Genomic DNA, 21433 nt, shown 5'->3' on the forward strand with positions numbered 1-21433 from the left:
TCCATGTAAGAAACCGAGGAGTTCGTTTGCATTTGCCATGCCACCTATCCAAGCGTTCCAGGCTGCGTCGGCAATGCCATTACCGAAACCAGCAAACATAAAAGCGACGATAAGGGCCGGGTATGGCGGATGAAGACAGACGGCGACATATGCCAATATATGCGCGCATGGGCCGAAGAATGCTATACCACGCTGGCCCAGTTTCATATGGATCATATTGCTGAATGTTGCTGCTGCTGCGTAGCCAACGAGAGGTGACAGGAAGATCAGTGAAACGACAGTGTATGAAATGTTGTAATGTTTTTCGATCTAGGATGGAAATTCTCATTAGCTCATGTCGATATAGAAATACCCCAAGTATACGTACATAAGGTATCACAGCCTAGTCAGGATCAAAATAGAACGAGTTAGCCATGTTCTTGTTTATATCAACCATATGACAGTTATGTATGCTCACCCCATACGCAGCATCGTTAGCACCAAGGATGATGAACGTATAGTTCGCAGCAGCAAACCGCCACAGATTGATAGATGGCTTGTTCCATTTCGGTAAATTTGCCGACTGAGACGAAGTGATTGATGTGCCAGAATGCCTGTTCACCTCCTCCACTGGTGGCAACGAGTTATCAGCACCAACCTCTTGCTTGCTCCCAGAATAAGATGATAGATTGCCAGAATATTTCTCGCATAGAGTGCAAAACATACCTTCTCTCATAGGCGGCTGAGGGGGGCCAGAGTCTACGCAGCAGCCCTGGCTAAGGGTCGTCAATGGGACGCTCATTTTGTGGGCAGGCGGCCGATCCTATCGAATGAGCGGTATACAGCGCTCCTACAACTGTGGAAGGGTATTTGGGCTGGGAACAATGTAGGATCATTGGGAGGCGAGTCCCATTGGGATTTATATATCAAACTCCCCGGTAACATCGGTGCTTCAGGCGGGTTTGCCGAGAACCAACATCGGGGATACGTCCAGGTGGTCGACGGGTAGCATCCCGCCGGCACCTCTGCTGGAGGATTCGTGGTCTGCTGTGGAGAGGCCCATAATTCAAAGAATTAGAGGGCCGGCGAACCCTTGCGTGGATCCGGGATGCCCATGTTCGAGCAGCGTTCGGCACTGAATGGACCGGAACCGCAGGGCGTTGAAGCTCTTTGACCCACGAGAAACGCCGCCTGGAAAACGAGATACGAAATACGACATACGCTCGAGAGTGAACGAGAACGATGGCAGCTCCGGTTTTTCTATATACGATATCGACGCCCGAGCGGGAGGTAAAGCGAAGTTGTGGTTGATGCAGGCGAGAGATAAAACATCCCAAGGGTTCCTATATTTACGATCGTCATTGTGGATGAACTCAAAGCAAAAGAGACACATACCCTGCAGGAGGAGGACGTTTAGGCAAGGGATCTTCAGAGATAAGATAGATAGGATAGCAGGATAAGCGGCCAAGTATACAGAGGAATTCAACTATCCCGCCATCCGGCAACCAGGGATGTACAATAATATAGACAACTAAAATAGGCATAAAATTTCACGATAACGCCCTTGCAGCAGTGGAAAATGCAATTCGCTAAGAAACGAGTGAACTGGTTTGGAACAAACAAGCATCAAAAAGAAACCGTAAAAAGGGGCGGTTTTAAAGAAATGGAGTGATAGGCATGATTAGCCCTCCTGTGTACCCGCAGCCCGCGAACCCGCCATAGCTAGTACTTATCTTCATACAGTCTTCGTCTCATTGGATATTCTTTCAGCCTGGCCATGTCAGTAATCTGCTGTTGAAGATCCGAGTCTGTCGCTGGGATCGAGGACCCTAAAAAAAAAAGGAAGTTAGTGGCTGCAAATCAAACAGGAACGGGGAAGAATCGAGGCTCCACGCTTCGTGCAAGGGACTGAGCTTACGAATGTTGTTTAATCAAGGTACCCTCTCCTCCCTTGGACAAATCAATATTGAAAACGTAGAAAACCCCGTCGCTAGTCACCACCATCACTTGCGGTGTATTGCTACTCATCGCGACAACACTCCGTACGGGACCAGGCCGTGGTTGCTGAGAACCTGCAGCATGTTTTGGAAGTTTGATCCAGGCAAAGTCGCGAGCGGGCTCCCACATCTCTGTTACACCTTTGGGCAAGTATCCGCCTACAGTTGCCGCAACTGATGTTCCGACTGTTTGCGATGTCCGTCGTATCAAGCCCATGAATGTGCCGTCGTGTTTGCGCCCCAAGAACCCGTCCATGTCCGGTCCGTTGTTTCCAGGTTTTTCGTACGGACGATTCGCCGACACCTGGCTATTCACGCTGGTGGGGGAGCCGGGGCTTGCGACAGTCGTCCCTTGGTGACCAAGTTTGAAAATATGGACTGTCTCGGTAGCAGACGAGACGCATAGTAGAGTAGATGTGATGTTAAATGACATGCTATATATTCTAGATGGCATGGAACCTCGGCGAAATTGGTATAGTTTGTGGCCATCGGGAACGGAGAAGACGCGAAGAATGGTTCCTTTGTCGGATGCTGTAGCGAGCAGGGTGCCATCATTATTTAACGCAACACACGATAATGGCGATCTATGCGCTTCTATAACGTTGATGGCTTCAAGTTTTTGGGCATCAAATATTAGTACCTCTCCACTTGTGGGAGCGATGTGCGAATTTACTGGCGGAGTATGGGTTGGAGCAGTGAATGATGGCGGCGGAGCCTTTTGAGGAAGAGGATAGGCGAGGTAGCAGTTCTCGGACGAAGGAGATAGGGCACAAATTGCTAAAGAGGCGTTGGGTGAGTATATACGGTTTAACATCCGGCTGCTTGGCTGGTAGGCTTACCGCTTGGGTTAGGTGATGTTTCGATAGTGTACAGCAGTTTCATTGTCTGGATGTCGTAGACATAGATTTGATCTTCCAGAACAATGACCAGTCGTTTGCGATTTAGTCGAACGGCGAGAACGGTTGTAGGAAAGGTAAGTTCGCAGATAATCGATTGTCTCTGTGGATGAGATGATGGTTAGCCAATAGCTTCGCTAAAAACAGTTTGTACATATCCTTCCAGCTCAGTAAGCGGATGACCGGCTCACCTTTGTGTTTGTAATCTGGAGTCGTCGTGGAGATAGTATAAGGGCGACAAGTGATGTGGAGAAAAGCATTTCTAGCATGGCAATGTTGCCTTCTTTCGTCTCATAGCTTTTCACGAACGGGTCTGTGGAAAATATGCGAAAGCCCTTGGAGGTACCTAAAAACGCCCGGTTTGGTTAAGAATACGTTCATACGAATGAGAATTGTATGAAAGAGACTCATACCAACGGCTAGATAGCTATAGTCCTGATTGAAAGTCACAAAATTCATTGCCATGGTGGGCAAGACTGCTGCGCAGAGGATCCCAATAGATATGTGGTGAATGGATAGAGGTCGTGCGTATCCGCGCGATTCGGTCTGGGGGGAAGATCCGGTCGCTCTAGGAGGTGCTGCTATCTCTGGAAAAGTCCAAAGATATGTCTCCAAGCTGGCTGGAGTAAAGGTCAAGCGTACAGGTCGAGTAGCATCATATAGCGTCTAAGGTTTGGGCAAGCGATGCGCGAATAGAGGTGATCGTGAGATGCGACAAGCCCTATAGCTTCAACGAGCAGTAATTAACAAATATAAGCGGTGGGAATGCGCTGGCGTGTGGGTGCAAGATGGCGAGCGTCGAGCGTTGGAATGCTGGATGATGAATGTTGACGGGAGATGTTAAAATGTCAAGTGAGGAGCGAAAGAAAAGTGACGAAGTCATCCGCAGGCGCAAGGTACCTGGCCCAAAAGGGTTTAGCGCAAGTCATATGACGCACGGGAAGGACGCACGGATCACACTTTGAGGCTTAGATCACGTGGTTATTATCGATAAGCTAAAAATGTTTATCGGGGGGGCTTGGCAACTTTTTTCTCCTTCCTCCCACTTCAAACTACATTCCACCACCTTTTTCCTTCCTTATAGGAGATCCAGCGCCTTATGCAGGTGATGTTAGAGAGGTTTTGCGACTAACAGAACGATCAAACGGTGTGGTAAAAATCTGCAAAGATGGGGAAGTCCAATGGGCTCCAGACGGAGAAAGAAGCGGGCATGGTTATGGGCGTAAGCCATTCCTGGAATGTGCGATTCTCTACGTATAGAGCTAACCCTTTTGAATAAGACGAATGGAAGCAGTATCGTCTCAAAACGGAGTGTCGAGCGGATATATTACGATGAACCTCATTTCTTTCGGCATTTCGTCATGACCATCCCACGGCGAGCCCCCCTGATAAACCGTGGATACTGGCTACGAATGTATGCCATTGAACACACTGTTCTAGAGTTTTTGAAAGAGGATACAGGCCGCCCAAAACTGGTTATAAATTTCGGTTGTGGATTGTATGTGATAACCCTTGTTCTGCCTGGATACGCCTTTTCAGCCAGCTATGCAATGATGGATACCCAATTCCTAATTCTACATCTTTCTAGTGATCCCTTGCTCTTCCAGCTTCTTGCACGAGAACCCAAGTTATGTGAAAATGTCAAGTTTATTGATATTGATCATCATAAATTGATGCTCGAGAAATGGGATGCCATACAAAACAGTGCTGAACTCAAGAGTCTTATTCCTGATGCCGTTTTTGCTGATCAGGGTGGTCCCCTAATTCGAGGCAAACAATATGTCGGGATTGGGTGTGACCTCGGGGACCTTGTGGAACTGGAAAAGATTTTGAAGTCCGAACTAGATCCTTCCAAGTTCTCAATACTTTGTACTGCAGAGGTCTCCCTAACTTACATGGACGTCAAGGCCGCGGATGCATTGATTGCGTGGGCGGTGAAGTTGAGCGATGGTTAGTAACGAGCTATCATTCATATATAGTGGTATGATAAGGGGCAAGAAGTGACTAACTAACCTCGTCATAGATACCCAGTTTGGCCTACTCGAGCAGTTCTTCCCAGACGGGCCCGAGCACCCATTCGCGAAGACGATGATGGCACATTTTACCAAATGGCGGGCTCCACTCCAATCTATCCATGTCTATCCCACACTATCGCAACAGGAGCAACGTTTTATCAACGCAAATTGGAAACAAGCCCACGCTAGAAGTTTGTGGGCAGCTTGGAGTGACCATGAATTCATAAGCTCAGAAAAAAGGGTATCTCTTGACTCTTTTGAGGCATTTGATGAATGGGAAGAACTTGCTCTGTTTGCTTCACATTACTTTTTGCTCAGGGCGAGCACACGAGCATTAGCACCCGAGGAAGTTAGCCCACGGCAAACAGCGATCCAAGCCAACCTAACGTCACAAGATTACCCATTGCGCCTGATACCTAATTTCCCCATCAATTTTAAGGGACAGAAACGTTTTGGAGCTCTATTTGCCATGGACGGCCAAATAGGATTTCATGCTGGGCTAGGTCAGAAAGCTCGACTTGCATCTACGGATTTATATGCGTCATCGGCCATATCTAGCATCACTACAAAAAATATACCGCCAGAAACAATTACGGCACGGATGTGCCACACCATTACACAATTGGGCAATGGTCGATGCTTACTAGTGGGTGGTCGTACCGCTCCATCTAGAGTGCTCAATGATACGTGGTTAATGGAGGGAGGTAACTGGCACCAATCAATCAATCTTTTGACACCGTGCTTCCGACATTCCGCTACCGCTGTGATATTTCCGGGAGGTGACGAGGGCGTACTTATTTACGGTGGTAAGTCGTCCGGTGGTAAAGTTACTGGACAATTCGCGTTGTGGAGAAAGACCGACGAAACAGAGAGCTGGACGGTTTTGGCCGCCCACGGTGGCCCCTGTCCACGGTTTGGGGCCGTACTTTCTAGCATCGACAGTGGAAGAGGAATTCTTTTTGGGGGAATGTCACAGGATGGTGTAGTGCTCAATGACTTTTGGACGTGGCAGCTATCCATGAGCGATGACGGGGAAGTATCACTGCAGCTGACAGACGAAACACTGCAAATCCAAAAATCTCTGCCACAAATATCCGTATGGCTATCACGTTTTGGAGCCACGGTACATCAACTTGAAAATAAGCTGGTCGTCATAGGAGGAATTTCTGCTGGTGGATGCATCCCACATGAGTATGAGGTCATAACGCTTGACTTAGCCGCCTTGAAATGCGGCAGCATCAATAATACACCTCTCCCGTTCACTGTGGATACTTCTCCCACCCATCCGCGGCCCCTCCTAGTCGGTCATAGTTCTCTGCCTGTTGGCGGAGGCAGGATTTTGATAATAGGTGGCGGAGCCGTGTGTTTTGCTTTTGGCACGTTTTGGAACAACGGGACGTGGTTGTTGGATGGAGGTTTGTCGGGCAGTGATATTGAATGGCGCATGATTCAACCAGTATCAAGTTCTGATGCCCATACAACACTGAATATCGATCCACCACTAATGGCCCATTCTCCCACCACCACCTCTTGTCTCAAAAACTGAAAGTTCGTTGGTGATTAATACATCGTCATCGGAATGAATCAAGGAATCCTATTATTGTACAAGGAGGTTGATATCTGGCCCACACAAAGGTATAAGGTACATAATACCTTAAATCAACGATCAGAACAAATGCGTAAGGTAAGCATGCTTACAATAATCTATTTCAAATGATTTAAAGTAGATATTCTAACCGGGATTTTGATACAAGATCGCGTTTCAACATTGTTGAATCAAATACCATGCATCCTCAGGAAAAAGAACTTTCTCAGCGCTGCATATATCGCGGTATTTGCGGCAAGAATGATAGGTTGTGTTCGGAATCCGCCCATAATCTGCTCATCAAGGCAGGAAATTATGGGGAGGTATTCTCGACCTTAGAGATGATTATCAACTGCCAACTCAAGCAGGCAGCGTTACCCAGCACGCGTGTCGTTTCCTTCTCTGGATATCTGCCATCCATGCATGACCTGAGTCAGTCATCACGCTGCATTTGCACCTATCGGCTTGTGCGAGCGTACGGAGTACAGGGCTAGCAACAGAAGCAGGTAATGGTCGCTCCCCCCTCTGTCAAAAGAAGGGGAAAGAAACGGTCCATCTCCCCGCCCTCCAGGAGATGTTTCCTATCTCGCATTCGCCCCTTGGTCCATCAACATGCAAAAATGGCCAGGCATTTCCCCCCCTGGCATTCGACGCGACCCCGCGGTGTACTATTCTAAGTATACGAGGTACTGCCTGGACACCTCGCCTTATCACTCTTGGCTCCACACTGCGTCTCCACCGGTTGCATCAGAGTCGCCGTAAATGTGTTTTCCAGCAGACGACCATGCCAGCGATTGAAAGGGAGATACAGCGGCAGGGAGACCTAAAATGGTGTGGAGGACAGATCGTCGAACTGTGTAACCCACTTTCCCCCGCAATAACTCGTCGGTTTTACCTTCACCGGCCAGACGATGAGTTTAGGCGGGAGCCACACCATATTCCTTTTCCTCTTGCACGATTCAGATGTAGGCAGTACGAGGGAGTACCTAGGGTACGAGCACGGAATCAGGGTTGCATCCCTGGCTGTCGCATCCCCGATCGTTCCGCGGCAGGGCTCAAAGAAGCCGTTGAACCAGCAACCACTGGCCCTAGCCACCCTCCACCCTCTACCCTGCTGCTTTCCTTCTTCTTCTTCTCCCTCTTCGTCGTCTTTCTCCCATGTTTTGATATCAAGTCGCACTTCTTTCCCCTCTCGGCGACCCCTTCACGTGACCAAAAGCAAGAATGCATCACGTGTTTTGATTGGTTAATTCAACCTCGCATGTAACCCAAAACGGACTAGCGTAACCTTTCTACCCCACTTTTCCGGATCCTTTCCAGCCGTGAACGAAACGCTATTGGCTCTTGTATAAGGTACCTCGCGCCTGCGGTTGACGGTTAACTAACCGAAGTACCCGATACCTTGCTCTGGGCATCCCCGCCTCCCAATCTCCGTCATCCTGCCCGGCCTTCTACCACCTCATACATCCGTCTTCTTCATGGCCATCGTCGCCCTCACCACCACGGCTCGCGCATAACCCATACCCCTTATCCTTACGCCGTCGCCCTTTGCTACTGCGCCGAGTGTGCTGCTTGCTTATTTGTCGACTGTATTTTGCTCAGCTGGGTGTGTTAGCGGCTTAAACGGTCAACGGGACTCCACTTAGACCCATTTCGCCGTATAATCTATCCATGCATCTGGCATACAGGTAAGCTGATATATATATATATATATATATATATATACCCGTCATTGAACCCATTAGCTTGTTCAGAATCACTCACTGCAAGGAAGACCGATTGCTGACTCTTTTGTTTGCGTAGACGCTCTATGTCATTCCTTGGATAACGTTCTCCGATCGTCCATCCTTGCTTCAAATATACCTTCATTCTTTCTATCTTGTCCTTTCATTTCACTGTTCTAAAGACAATTACCACTTCGATACCCCTCTACGTCATAACGACATTGTTATCATTCTGGCAGGCCATGTAGCTGGCTCCAACTTTAGGCTCTCGATTCAAAACAAACACACCAGACCACACATTCTACTCTAGGACCTACAAACACAATCTCGATATTAAACCCAGAGAAGTTCCTTGTCTCTAGTTGTCATGGCAGCAGTCATCCTCCAGCACCATGCGGTGCGGCAAACGCCCACTCCCCCACCACTCGGAACTCCAACACTTAGTCTCACAGCACCAGTACCCAGGAGCCAAACTCCAATCCCAAATAAACACCTGCCCGTTTGCCCCACTGGGCCTGCGCCGGCTAGCTCCAAACTTCCAGCGTCATCCTACTCAACATCTTCGTCGTCTTCTAGCAAATATAGTGTTCAGCACCCATCCGCCTTATACCCACCAGACAACAGATATCATCAGATATACAACCACCCACCTATATTCTCACTTAATGGCAAGCAGTTAGCCAATGCTTTAGAGGATCTCGCCACTAGACCTCTCCCTGATCCCGCCAAACTATTCCCCTGGCTCCACGGGTTACATCCCGAGAACCAGATACAGCTATCATTTTTCGTGTCTCGTCGCAGGTCAATGCGACGGATACCGAAATGTTTAAGGTCTATCACACTGGTGAAAGTTGGCGGTGATTTGACAAAGTCCAAAATCAGAGGAGCGGTTGCACCAGATGAGATTCTGGCTGGGTCCAGTTTTATCGATGCCGATCCAACTGAAGGCTTTTCGGTGAGGAACTTCCATATTCAGGCGGCAAAGCTTGCTGCAATTTCAGATATCATCGTATATGGAGATGATGATGTGAGTGAAGAAAGCATATTGTCAGTGGCGGTCGATATTTCTACCGCTCAGGAAGAATGGATGCGGAGATATGATCCTGGCCAAGAGTCGAGGCTGTTTAACACGTTTGTGGTGTCAAGTGAGTCCCAATTGTCTTTCTATGGCTATCGTCTATTGCTATTGATAGGAGCTAACTGTAAGATAGCCTCTTTCCAAGAAATTGAAGAGCAACACCCGAATATAGTAGCTATTAACCAAAATGGGGCCATATCAGGCCAAGTCATGGATTTTTGTAAGGCATATCTCTTACCAATTTAATTCATCGCAAATCACTAACATACATATAGTCCTTTGGGAGCGACTGGAGATGTACAGCATGTCCCAGGCGTCGGAAATTTCAAATAACGTTTGGCAAGGCCCGACCCCAGACTTGAGCTATGATATGGGAGGGCTACCGGCTGCTGATTATGATATTCTCATCGAAACACACGATGGAGCCAGTATACCCGACTCAAGATACCTGACAAAGATATCATCCCAACTCCACAAGGGCCCTCATCACATCGAATTCCCGTCATCTGGCAGCATTATGGCATCCGCGTGGAGTCAACTCGAAGTCTACGATTTTATCGCTACCTGCCGATGGATATATCAACTCGCCAACCCTATCTCGCAAGATGAGCCGTCTGAGGGTGAGGATGGTGATATCCCCATGCGAACCGTTCCAGCCAAACCACGCAAAGTTTTTATACACTGCGGGGACGGATACACAGAAAGCTCGCTCCTTGCCCTGGCATATTTCATGTATGCAGAAGGTGCGCCAGTTCACGAGGCATGGCTAAGGCTACACTGTGAGAAAAAACGGAACTTCTTTGCCTATCCGTCGGACGTTACCTTCCTGCTTGGCATACAGCAGAAGTTGCTCTGCGAGAGCCCAAATCCAAAAGGCCGACAATTGACATATCGACCCAGCCCAAACTGGATGACAAAGATGGATGGCTCACTACCTAGCCGAATCTTGCCTTATATGTATCTTGGAAATTTGGCCCATGCCACCAACCCGGAGTTGCTTTGGTCTCTGGGCATTAGAAGGGTGCTAAGCGTTGGGGAGCCTGTATCCTGGATGGCTGAGGAAGTTGAGAAGTGGGGTGCCGAAAACCTATTGCTTATCAACGAGGTACAGGACAATGGTATAGATCCTTTAACTCAGGAGCTTGAGAGGTGTTTGGAATTTATCGGTATGTATCCGTGCTCCACATTCTATATAGTGTCGGACCGAGCGTATTCTAACTCTTTTATATTTAGAAAATGGCAAACTGCAAGGAACAGCAACGTTGGTACACTGCCGTGTCGGTGTTTCTAGGTCTGCAACTATTTGTATTGCCGAGGTTATGAAGTCTATGAATCTTTCTTTCCCAAGAGCATAGTAAGTCTACCCGTCATATCCTACGAGTCTATAACCTTCACTAACAGCCTTGCTTTTGTAGTTGTTTCGTTCGAGCGAGAAGATTAAATGTCATTATCCAGCCCCACCTTCGATTTGTGTAAGTTTTATTCCGCGTTGCTAGGCCTAAGAGCCAGTGCTTCCGGCGCTTGGATTCTGCGCTTCATGCTTCAAACAAAGTTTAGCTTTACTCCGACTATTATATACTAACTTTCTACTTCCCTAGATATGAACTTCTCAAATGGGATGAGACCCTCCAAAGGAGGCGAAATAACACTTTTCGACGAGACCTAGAATGGGCTACCGTGGCCCGCGAAATTGCCTTGATGAATAAACCATATTCGAGACAGTAGCGTTACCAACACAGTGGCTGAGCTGCCTGGAAGGAAGCCTCCCTTTTGCCTCTCTATTCAAACCGATCTTTTTACTCCTTTACCTGCCTTTTTCAGGCATATTTCTACTGTACTCCACTTTTACTGCCTTGAAACATTCATGTCTGGATGTCTAGGCTCTTCATGTTCCTTTCTTCTTCCTAATTTTCTTCTTCCTTTCACAAAGCTCGGGTGTCCCTCTGTCATTCTTCCTACTAACTATTACTATTCCCTCTGTTGTTCCCTCCCCTACTCCCTTCTTCCTCTTACTCCTTCTCACTCTCGATTTACGTCTCTTATGGTCTCAATGATGAATGGTGTATGGAAACAAATTCAATGGCACGAAGCTTTTCAATGTCTATCTTGAATCAGGAATCTTTCGCTATGTTTTAGTATCAACAAACGTATTTCCCTTCTAGGTTTAGGTTGTGTCTTTACGTATAAGCTTCACTATATTCACCAATATTCATCAACCAGTCCTTATCTTGCTCTAAATCTGATTCATAACTTATCGGAAGCAGACCATGGGAAATAAATGATTACGTAGACTTATTTAATACCCCATCTCCGTGCGCGCATACCATATCTACGAAATAGCAAAGATACGATATGCCATCCAATACATCAAATCAAACGTTACAATTTTAATGGTTGTATATTGAGATATTAGCATATAGGAATAATTCGATGTATACATGCTTTAACGTCAACAATCCGTTAAACATACAACATGACTTTCCGCGCTGCCATAAGAAAATATGAACGGACATAAGACATTGAGAAAAAAATATTACAATTGATGTGTGACGGGTGATGGGTGTTGTGATGGCCGTTATATAGGAGGGGGTAGATATAAAATAAATTCCAGGCAGAAAGAAACTGCACCGTAATATGCACTTTGTAACGAAAACGAGATTTGAGGGAAGAGTTGGAGCCGACACATGAAGGGAGTTGGATATATATGTCGAGATGAGATGCAAGTAAGTAAGAGGGCACGACGCTGGGTTCGTAAGGTATGAATTGGCATAGATGTAAGCCATGGTGGGAATGGACAGGGTATTAATGATATGTTTTTCATAACTCGTTGGAAATTTTTACATCACCCATCCGGGAGATACTTCGGCCGTAAAAGATACGCTAAAAAGCAGCAGCAAAAGCAGATGTGGGTTAGGGTATAGGTTAATGGGGTAACCTTGATGATGATGATGGAGGAGGAGAAGGAGGAGGAGGAGTGGAAAGTCGAATGTATGGGAGGGTCTGGGGAGGTGGTTGAATCTAGCAACGTTCAAAGACCCGATAGAGTCCTTTTAGGTCTGCTACTTCAACCACGCCTCGGACAAGGTTGTTTGTGGCAACTAGTCGTGACCGTATAGCGGGGAATAAGGTATGTTCTAGCATCCATGACAACTGATCTCGACGACGAGTAATTGACTCATCTTCCGTTTCAGCCTCGTCGAGACTGGATGATTGATCAGTCTGTTGACTTCCCTTGGAAACATCCGAGGATGTAGAGTGCGGACTGCCGGGCCGAGCACTGGCCTGAGCCGAACTATCTTGGTCGCGACGATCGCTTCGAGATGCAGAAGGGGGAGTTGGGAGTTGTTCGGGTGTGTAGAAGGCAGCTAACTCCGTTAGAAAGGTGCGGAAGCAAGCTTCCTCACCGCTCCAGTCGACGTATGGGCCTAGGCGGAGGAGGAAACGTGGGAGTTTTGCTAGTGAGGGCATATATCCCTTCAACAGGAGGGGTATAGATAATAGACTTCCATCTTCAGATATCGAAAGAGAGAAATACTCCCTTAGCATCTCCCTGCGATCGATTAGATGCTTCGCAACGGTAGCTGCGATAGAGGTGAAATCGACACCCATCCCCTCATCGGCTCCGCGACTACCATCTGAGGTCACCGACGCCACGTCTCCGTCAGACGAAGAGTCGGTATGTTGCTTGCTACGATAGTATTCATCGCGCTCTACTTCTGCAGCGAGGGAGAGCAGGTCGACCAATTTTGGAGACGACTCGAGATTGATACACCCGAAGTTTCCGAAATTGGTGAGTCCAAGCTGGTAGAAGAATTCGTTACACACCATGCCGTAATCGACTAGGTATAGTTTGACGCCCGACTGTAGAGCCGCAACTCTACGCCGTTCATCTACGAGGCCGACGTAGGTGTTGGAAGCGAATATTTCGGTGAGGTTATTATGCATCGAGGAGCGAACGGAGGCACGCAAGTTTTTGACGGAAGTCAGACGAATACTGACCGCCTCCCGATTGACCTTTTGATAAGCAAGTCCCTGATGACCATTTCGAGGCGTCGCTTGTTTATCGCCAGATCCTATCTCCGAATTTGCAGGGGGTAGCATGGATGTTATCTTCCGCAACTTCGCATCTGTTCGCACAAGGTTGTTTTCATACGGCCGCTTCACACCTGCCAGGGTTCGGAGAGCCAGCTTTTCGCCTTCCCCGGTCAAAGAGGCGTCTCCGGTTGAAGGTGGTGCGGGTGCGTCGGGTGTGTAGATTCCTGGGAGCAAGGTCTGTGTCATGAAGGTGCGACTGGAGTCCACAGCAGCAAGCTTGGCCCTGATGGCGCTGCATATAGACTCGATGATTTCATCTTCGTTTAAGAAATTAACCTCTCGCTTCGTGGGGTGAACGTTAACATCCAGACGGTGTGGCTCGATCTCGAGATCAAGATACACAAATGGGTGTCCACCCTTTGGGAGAAAGGTAGAATAAGTCTGTTCCACCGCCCTCTTTATCGACGTCGACTCGACAGCGCGGTGGTTGATGAAGATGAGGAGCGTGGTCCGTTTGGCGTGGTAGTTGGCGTTGGTGACCCAGGCCGACGTCCGACACCCCCATTTCTTGTCGTCGACCTGGATGGAGACGAGTTCACTGGCCACGGAGCCGCCGTGCAGCTGCCTTATCCGGTCGACTATGGAGGAGCTCACGGAGGTTGACAGGCTGACACCGGCCTCTCCGTGCTTCTTGCAGGAGAATGCGGTTCCACTGCAGTGCACCGCATACCGACCAACGATATCAAGGATCTTTGCATACTCCTCGCTCGCCGATCGAAACGCACGCCGCCTCGTGGGGACGTTGTAGAACAGATCCTCAACCTACATCCTTGTCAGTACAAAACCATACAGGCAGGAAGGAGCTGAAGACTAACGGTAATCTGGGTGCCTCTCCGCCCGGCAATGGGCTTGGGAGCCGCACTCTGTCCTGGCTTAGCCGGTACGAGCTTTCCGTCACTGTAGTGAGCCCTCCAGGCACAGCTCGAGCCGGCCGTCTTCGTCGTCACCGCCAGATGGGCAACATGGCTGATACTGGCCAGGGCCTCACCCCGGAACCCATACGTAGCGATGGAGGAGAGGTCCTCGAAGGCCTTGAGCTTGGAGGTCGTAAACCTCTCACACAGGATCGGCAGGTCATCGTTCTAGCAGCTGTTAGACCTCCAGACAGTATATAAGAGGGGGACCACTAACATCGATTCCATGGCCATTATCCGTGATCTGGAGCAGCTTCAACCCGCCCTCTCTGACCATAATCTCAACCGACGTCGAGCCAGCGTCCACCGAATTCTCGATCAGCTCCTTCAATGCATGCATGGGAGCCACGATGATCTCTCCGGCAGCGATCTTGTTGATAACATCGGGGTCCAGCGCCTGTCCCGTCAGTATCTGTCTCTATATCGTCTCTCATATGGAAGTCACGTGACCTACCTGTATCTTGGACGGGCGCTCTGCTGGCGGGTTGTGGTCTGCGTCTGCGTCTGGCGCCGGCCGCTTGAGGCCTCGTGGTTCGGAGTCGATGTCCATCCTGTCGTCCATCGTGCACTGGCAGTCCGAGCCTGAGAAGCGACGGGGCGATAGATATATATGAAGTTGGACGAGCGTCAGCCTGGCTAGGGGCGGGAGGTTGGCTGGCCGAGGTCTAGGCTTTGCACCACGTTCCCCATCGACCGCGAGCCGTCGAGCGGGCGGCAGAGGCGAAACGAGGGCGAGGGCGACGAGAAGAGTGAGGACTGGCTGGTTTCAGGTGTTACGGTCGAGTCTGGAACATGCATGCAAGAGGCAGCCAGAAACTCGCCTTTTACTCGTCTTTTACTCGTCTTTTCCAGCCCTTTTCCTCGTCTTTTCCTCGTCTTTTTCGTCTGTTTCGTCTTCTTTTGCTTTTTGCGTCGGCGCTCGGGGATATGAGCACGTGATGTGTATATGCTTAGTAAGGAGTCTGGACCGTCACGTGGTATACGCTAACATAACATATATACAATATAGGATAGAAGATATAGATATATATATATATATATATATATATAAATAGATATACGGAGTAGATATATATGTATAGTATAGATATGTATATGTATATGTATGGTAGATAGTATATGTATAGTAGCTGTCATCTGAAACCGCCATGTAAGGCGGACAGACAAACTATCTACCGGCCGTCTCTGGATCGACGCTGCGAGCGACATGGCGAGCCAGGCGAGTTGGCAATCTCCTTGTCCAGAGGCCTGTCCGGCTACCATCCTGCCTTACCTCACTCGCTCGGCCCCTGGCTGCCTTGAAAACACTGTCCTTCGAACATATGAGAAATCCGGGCCGTCGTGCCTCTCCTTGCTAGTCTGCATGTGCGTACCAGGGTCACGGCTCTCGGTCTGTCGATCGAACGAAAACGCACTCCAGCTCTTACATACATACTCCGTATATGTACCATGGTCTCGCGGCTAGTTTATAAGCAGGATAGCCGGCGGTCAGATCCAGGCCTACACGAATAGAATAGGAGGCGATATACCACGTACGGAGCGATATACGATTGAGCATACGTATAGAGTAACGATGAGATACGGCTAGAGCACGTATAGAGCAACGATGAGATACGATATACCACGTACGGAGCGATATACGATGGACTGAGTGCTAATGTTAGTGCTCCGTACGGCCGCGACCCACGACGAGCCTTAATCCTTCTCGATCCTCTGCATCCCAGGCGAAACGAGGTTCCAGACACTGGCAACAGCAAGACCGGGCCCTTGTCCGAGATATCTCCCTGCTGCTCACGATATTATACCGATTCTCGGCCGCAACCATGTTTTTCCCCCAACCTGCACCAATCACGTCGACAGTATGTGAAGATAAGGCTACCCGCTGCAGAGATTTTTAATGTTAAGATCCGTTTCTTGCATGCAGGCTGCGGAATGCATCTTAGATCCAACCAAACTAGCTCCATAATCTCCATAGCACTCTCCATACTCCATAGCACTCTCTGTCCAGTCCAGCGCATGCAGGCGATGCCCCGATCGGCCACGTCCTTACAGTGACCAAGCACTAATATACGGAGTACTACGATGGACATTCATTCAGGTGTACATGGAGTACTATTAGGTGTTGAGTCGCTGAAAATGCAGGTGATACAGATAAACCGGCGGGGATATACGGGTATATATCATCCATCCCTGCATCACATTTACGAAATACTCTCGGCATTATAGTTGCTTCTTTTGAATCGAGTAAACCGGTTCAGCGTCGATATAACAGCGGTGAAGGTGTCGTTGCTCGCTCTGGACCTTTCTTAACGCGTCTCCTGTAAGAGATGAGTGAGAGGATGTCGATCTTGCACTGCACATCTCCGCTAAGGATGCAGTGGCTTCTTATACACAACGCTTGTCTGGAACTCGCCTCATCGAGGGAGCATATTAGCAGAACCACTTGTCGATTATTATACCCACTGGCTAGAGACATCAAAGAGACACCTATTCCTCACCCAGCATATCGTGGATCCTAGTACTTCTAGAGTATTAGTACTTGAAGAGTACTTGTTTTTCACTCGTGTGATAATTATATTAGGGTACCGTAGACGAGACTGCCTGAAATTGTCCCAGGAGGCTCGTCACTTATCAATCAGTGAATAGATATTTGACAGTTTTATATCAGATTCTCTATGGTTCCCATTGGAGACTAGGCCTTTTGTCCCCTGTGGTCCAACATTAATCCTGCCAACTGTTAATATTAACGCCATCCATGTCCAACTTATATGTATAAAGCCCCTTAATGGCCAGGCAGCCCTGTCTCTCCAAGCGGGGGTTTTATAACACACCATGTCGCCGACGTAAGTTAGTCCGGTCTCATCCATATTCTAGTCAACAAAACACTGGAAGAGAAGACACGTTCGCCGCTTGCACATAAACTAATATATCAAATCTGCTGCACCATGGTGCCGACTCTTCTGGCCTGTCCAGACTACCTTGTCGAACGAATTGTGGCGTCGTTGGACTTGGAGGGCATTCGGAACCTACGACTCACGAGCAAAGCCGTGTCTGTCAAGGTGTCGCAGGGGCGTTTTCGGCTCCTCTGTCAGTCGAAATGTGTCGACCTGACTAGTGAAGGGTTGCAGACGTTTCTCAAGAGCATAGAAGCAAATGGCTCTCGGCTCAAGAATTTGAGTCTCATAGGACTGGCGCGAAAGCCGAGCCCACAGGAAGACAAAAGAGAGACGAAGAGAAGACAAGAAAGCAAAACTCGTCATCTCACCGAGGCACTCAACAAGATTACAAGACGCAAGAAGAATGGTCGTCTCGAGTCGCTTACCCTAGGACTGACTATCGTTTACATGGATGAGACACAGCATCTCCCTATTGATGCTAAGATACCGTGGCGGTATCCAACAAAACGCGTATGGGCCTGCGCAGTTGATACATGGTAAGTTGCCTTACGAGCCTTGTCCGCTAGCCAACTATGCATTGAGAGGCTGGATGTCTTTAATGGGGTACAACTATGCAGCTTACCCTGTGATCAGCTTATTACGGTTGACTTGCAAGATAGCGGGCTTGCAGAGTCATTAGCAACGCTCGTGTCGTTGTCGCTAAGTATTTGCGACAGGGTCTTCGATGTTGATATGGACTTTGTGTACGATCCTAGCGAGGGAAACCTCCCGTACAACTGCAAGAGCAAAAGTAAGAGAGGCTTCCAAGCGAAAGCTGACAGAGAAGAGAATTTCATCGGGGTTACAAAACTTATCAATTGATGTAGCCAGATGGAAGACTTTGAATTGCACTACTTCCATACCTACAACGACCGCTTCGATATAGACAGAAACTTTCACTCCGAGAGGATTCTCCAGAACGTGGTAGAGCTAGAAAATCTACCCAAGCTGAGGCGGAGCAGGCTACGCGGTATAAAGACCACAGAGACAGACTTGCTCAACTTCATCAAACGAACTGACCCCATCGACTTGGCTCTCGAGTCTGTCCATCTAGAAGAGGGGGGATTTGCGTCAATCATCGAACTCGTCTCCATGCTTTGATTCTTGACACTTTGTGCCAGGAACGAAGCCACAAATATCCCACGATGGTGCTCTTTCCCTGACATAAGGATCGCAAATCAGAAGTGGTAGATGCTGGCGGTGGTTTGATGATTTCAGAGTGCTTGGAGCACAAGGGAGATGATATCAGACAGCCTATGAGCTATTCAATTTCACGCCCACATTTTCATGGCACTCCAATGAATGTGGCTTACAGGCATTGGCAAAATCAGGAGTTTAGAGCTTGGTGCTAATCAGTTGACTATTATAACCTGTATCCCCTATAGTTTTTATTTAATGTATTAAAGAATAATTAAAAATGTACTCTCACAGATTCTTCTATAACCTGTTCTATGGGTTGGGAGAGGTCACGTGGATACTACGCCAGCTGTCCGCATCGAGTAATGGTTGCGGCTTGATGGCCATGAAGACGTTTCAATAGCTCATGTTGTCCTCCTTTATATTCAGGAATTTACAGACCAGATAGCCGCTTCTTCTCCAAGTTGGCATAGCGGCCACGTTCCTTATATGCGTACCTCTTCGCGACCGCCAATGACCATGATATACTGTCTCCGTTCAAGCTGGGGTTGATTCAAATGCTGAGCGCATCGACACATTCTAGGCTGTCAGGAACTTATCTATATCCGCGCTATAGTATATGATAGAAGAACGGTGTGCCTCCATCTATGCTTGCTATCTCTACTCCGTACTGGCTGGGAATAACCCTCGTCTAACGTTGGCGCAATGATGTAGTGCACGGGGAGATATTTAGACCGCAACCATGTCTGCACCCAAGCGCCTGTTCCTCAGCGACGAGGAGCTTGGGAAGAAATATGACGACCATAATAGACCCAATTCTATATACGGATCGTCAATCATGAACTTCTGGCGACGGCTCCCGCGACGACGGCGCATCGCCTTGGCCATAACCGTCGCACTCCTCCTTTTTATATTCTTCAGACATGTGCCGACACGTACGCGCGATATCAGTGACGGGCATCTGTGGTCGCACCCTCAATATGATAGCTATACCGACTCGGAACCCCTTGAAACAGATAACACACCCGATGAAGATGGCGTTCGATACTATCGCGGACTTATCGAATTCGAGTCGTTACTTGCGTCGTTATATTCTTCGCGCAGTTGGGGTGACGAGGATCAGGACGCCGTCGTCTTTGCGACGGGCGAATTGAAGTTCCTGGGCGATATACTTCCCGTAGCATGCGATATGGCTTCTAGAGAACGGAACAAGGTCCATCTTGCAATCATGGGACGAGAGGAAATCCCGCTCGCCGATGTCCAGAGAGCCAACGCATTTATAGAAGAGGACTGTCCTATAGTATGGCATGGTAAGCGGAGCTCACTTAATTACTGAAAATAAAGACGAGATTCTAAGATGATTGCAGATGCCCGGCCTGACCATGCTTCGTCTTCGAGCCCCTGGCGCCTGGAGTTGAGCGTCAAGGCGGCCATGGTTCATATGTATCGAGTCTTGAATCCTCGAGCCATTATTACTCGTGATGCCGAGCACGAGGAATCATTTTTCATGGATGCTGTTGAATTCCGCGCTTATCAGATGAGGATGACGCATATTGCGCTGCCCAGCTCCATGTCTAATTTCAAATGGATTGCAGATTTGGACTCTAGTTCTCTTGAGGGTAAGGGGTTGCGCCCAATATCTCCTCTTGGTAATCATACTAACTGATTTATATTTAGCTTGGAACGACGTTCAAACAGAAATACTCATCAACGCTCCTCCTGCTTCTTCAGGATCCCTTCGGAAGCTGCTCAAAGATCTCCAGCATGCCGATTACTTTGGCCCCGCTCCCGGATTAACAATTGAATTGCCCGTTGACGCGGACCCAACGTTGCTCAAATACCTAAAGACTTTTCGTTGGCCTCCACGGACAGGCAGTCGTCATTTTACGCTTCGTCGCCGGGTATCACCTTCTGTCATGACATCACAGGAGGCCGCGGTCAGAGCGGTTGATTCATTTTATCCAAAGGATTCCAGCCGTTATCATGTGCTTGTGGTATCCCCCAACACGGAACTGGCACCGTCGTTTTTCCACTTCCTCAAATATTCATTATTAAAGTACAAATATTGCGCAAAGGAGAACATCCCAGCTCACTTGGTTGGAATTTCTCTCGAGATGCCATCATCTCGCCCCACCGATGGGAAGCCGCTCTCCGTCCCCAAAAGTATAACAAAATCTACCTCCGCTGAAGCGCGGAAGGACGAACTTCCAACATTACTGTGGCAGATGCCTAATAGTAATGCTGTATTGTACTTCGGAGACAAGTGGCTAGAGTTCCAGTCCTTCCTCTCCAACCGGCTTGCTCCATCCATACAGGCGAAACAAAAGACCCCTCCCAAGGTTATTACAAAAGCATTCCCTTCTTGGATGGATTATATGCTTGAATTTATGCGTGCTCGGGCTTACTACCTTACCTATCCCGAATTTGCAACCCAAGGCGACCTCGCTTTAGCTACAGTGCATAACGAATTATACCAGCCTCCCGAGGAATATGATGACCCTAAACAACAGCAGGTAGAGTCGAATTTCGATGAGAAGGACCTTGCCCACTCCCCTTCGACTATAACTACCTTACTTGATATCTACCCCGGAAGCTTACCGGACATCCGTGAGTTGTCGGTGCTACCATATACCGGGGAGATTGCGGATGTTGATGACTTTATGGAGAAACGAGACTCGTTTCGACGAACGTTCAGGAAAGACATTGGTGGTTGTACCGATGGCGACGATATACCTAAGATTGTCCCACTAAAGGCTGACGACCTGTTTTGCCAAGCGGATATAACGAAAGAAGGCCTGGATGCCCCAATCTAGCATCTCTCCCTTTAATACTCCGATCTACTTTTTTTTTTGGGCATTATCCAATACTGTATAATATTGCTGGTCAACTGTATTTAGATAGCCCTACCCCGTCCCACGCTCTTATACCATGTAGTCGATCTGGATCTCAACCAACCCTTGCAATAGTCTTCTCTGAAAGTAAACTTCTCTGACTAAAACATTCCTATAAGATTTTACCTTCTCCTCGACCATGAGGTACTGTTTCTCGGTGGTTGGTGGTTAGTGTTGATATAGATT

General features: G+C 48.3%; 6 protein-coding genes across 6 annotated transcripts; 4 read left to right on the top strand and 2 right to left on the bottom strand.

Annotated features, from left to right (window-relative positions):
• Nucleotides 1-1893: 1893 nt before the first annotated feature.
• On the bottom strand, nt 1894-3337 carry GIQ15_02497 (WD repeat domain phosphoinositide-interacting protein 2; the record flags this gene model as incomplete). Its single annotated transcript, XM_033549914.1, has 4 exons — nt 1894-2753; nt 2816-2975; nt 3064-3218; nt 3286-3337. 4 exons carry the CDS (start codon nt 3335-3337, stop codon nt 1894-1896), a joined length of 1227 nt encoding a protein of 408 aa, XP_033407075.1.
• Nucleotides 3338-4040: 703 nt separating this feature from the next.
• Nucleotides 4041-6433, top strand: GIQ15_02498 (leucine carboxyl methyltransferase 2; the record flags this gene model as incomplete). The annotated part of the gene is made up of 4 exons (XM_033549915.1): nt 4041-4094; nt 4153-4370; nt 4461-4822; nt 4896-6433. The coding sequence occupies 4 exons, from the start codon at nt 4041-4043 to the stop codon at nt 6431-6433; spliced, it is 2172 nt and encodes a 723-aa protein (XP_033407076.1).
• A 2568-nt stretch (nt 6434-9001) lies between these two features.
• Nucleotides 9002-10715, top strand: GIQ15_02499 (pps1 dual specificity phosphatase; the record flags this gene model as incomplete). The annotated part of the gene is made up of 5 exons (XM_033549916.1): nt 9002-9341; nt 9408-9494; nt 9550-10440; nt 10508-10628; nt 10676-10715. 5 exons carry the CDS (start codon nt 9002-9004, stop codon nt 10713-10715), a joined length of 1479 nt encoding a protein of 492 aa, XP_033407077.1.
• Nucleotides 10716-12292: 1577 nt separating this feature from the next.
• Nucleotides 12293-14845, bottom strand: GIQ15_02500 (DNA mismatch repair protein mutL; the record flags this gene model as incomplete). The annotated part of the gene is made up of 4 exons (XM_033549917.1): nt 12293-14131; nt 14185-14451; nt 14501-14680; nt 14738-14845. The coding sequence occupies 4 exons, from the start codon at nt 14843-14845 to the stop codon at nt 12293-12295; spliced, it is 2394 nt and encodes a 797-aa protein (XP_033407078.1).
• A 2383-nt stretch (nt 14846-17228) lies between these two features.
• On the top strand, nt 17229-18320 carry GIQ15_02501 (uncharacterized protein; the record flags this gene model as incomplete). The annotated part of the gene is made up of 3 exons (XM_033549918.1): nt 17229-17716; nt 17897-17923; nt 18047-18320. 3 exons carry the CDS (start codon nt 17229-17231, stop codon nt 18318-18320), a joined length of 789 nt encoding a protein of 262 aa, XP_033407079.1.
• Nucleotides 18321-19098: 778 nt separating this feature from the next.
• GIQ15_02502 (uncharacterized protein) lies at nt 19099-21169 on the top strand (the record flags this gene model as incomplete). The annotated part of the gene is made up of 3 exons (XM_033549919.1): nt 19099-19666; nt 19724-19975; nt 20034-21169. 3 exons carry the CDS (start codon nt 19099-19101, stop codon nt 21167-21169), a joined length of 1956 nt encoding a protein of 651 aa, XP_033407080.1.
• Between the last annotated feature and the right edge of the window lie 264 nt (nt 21170-21433).

This window comes from Arthroderma uncinatum (assembly GCF_011692745.1).
Source record: "Arthroderma uncinatum strain CBS 119779 chromosome Unknown scaffold2, whole genome shotgun sequence".
NCBI lineage: Eukaryota > Fungi > Ascomycota > Eurotiomycetes > Onygenales > Arthrodermataceae > Arthroderma > Arthroderma uncinatum.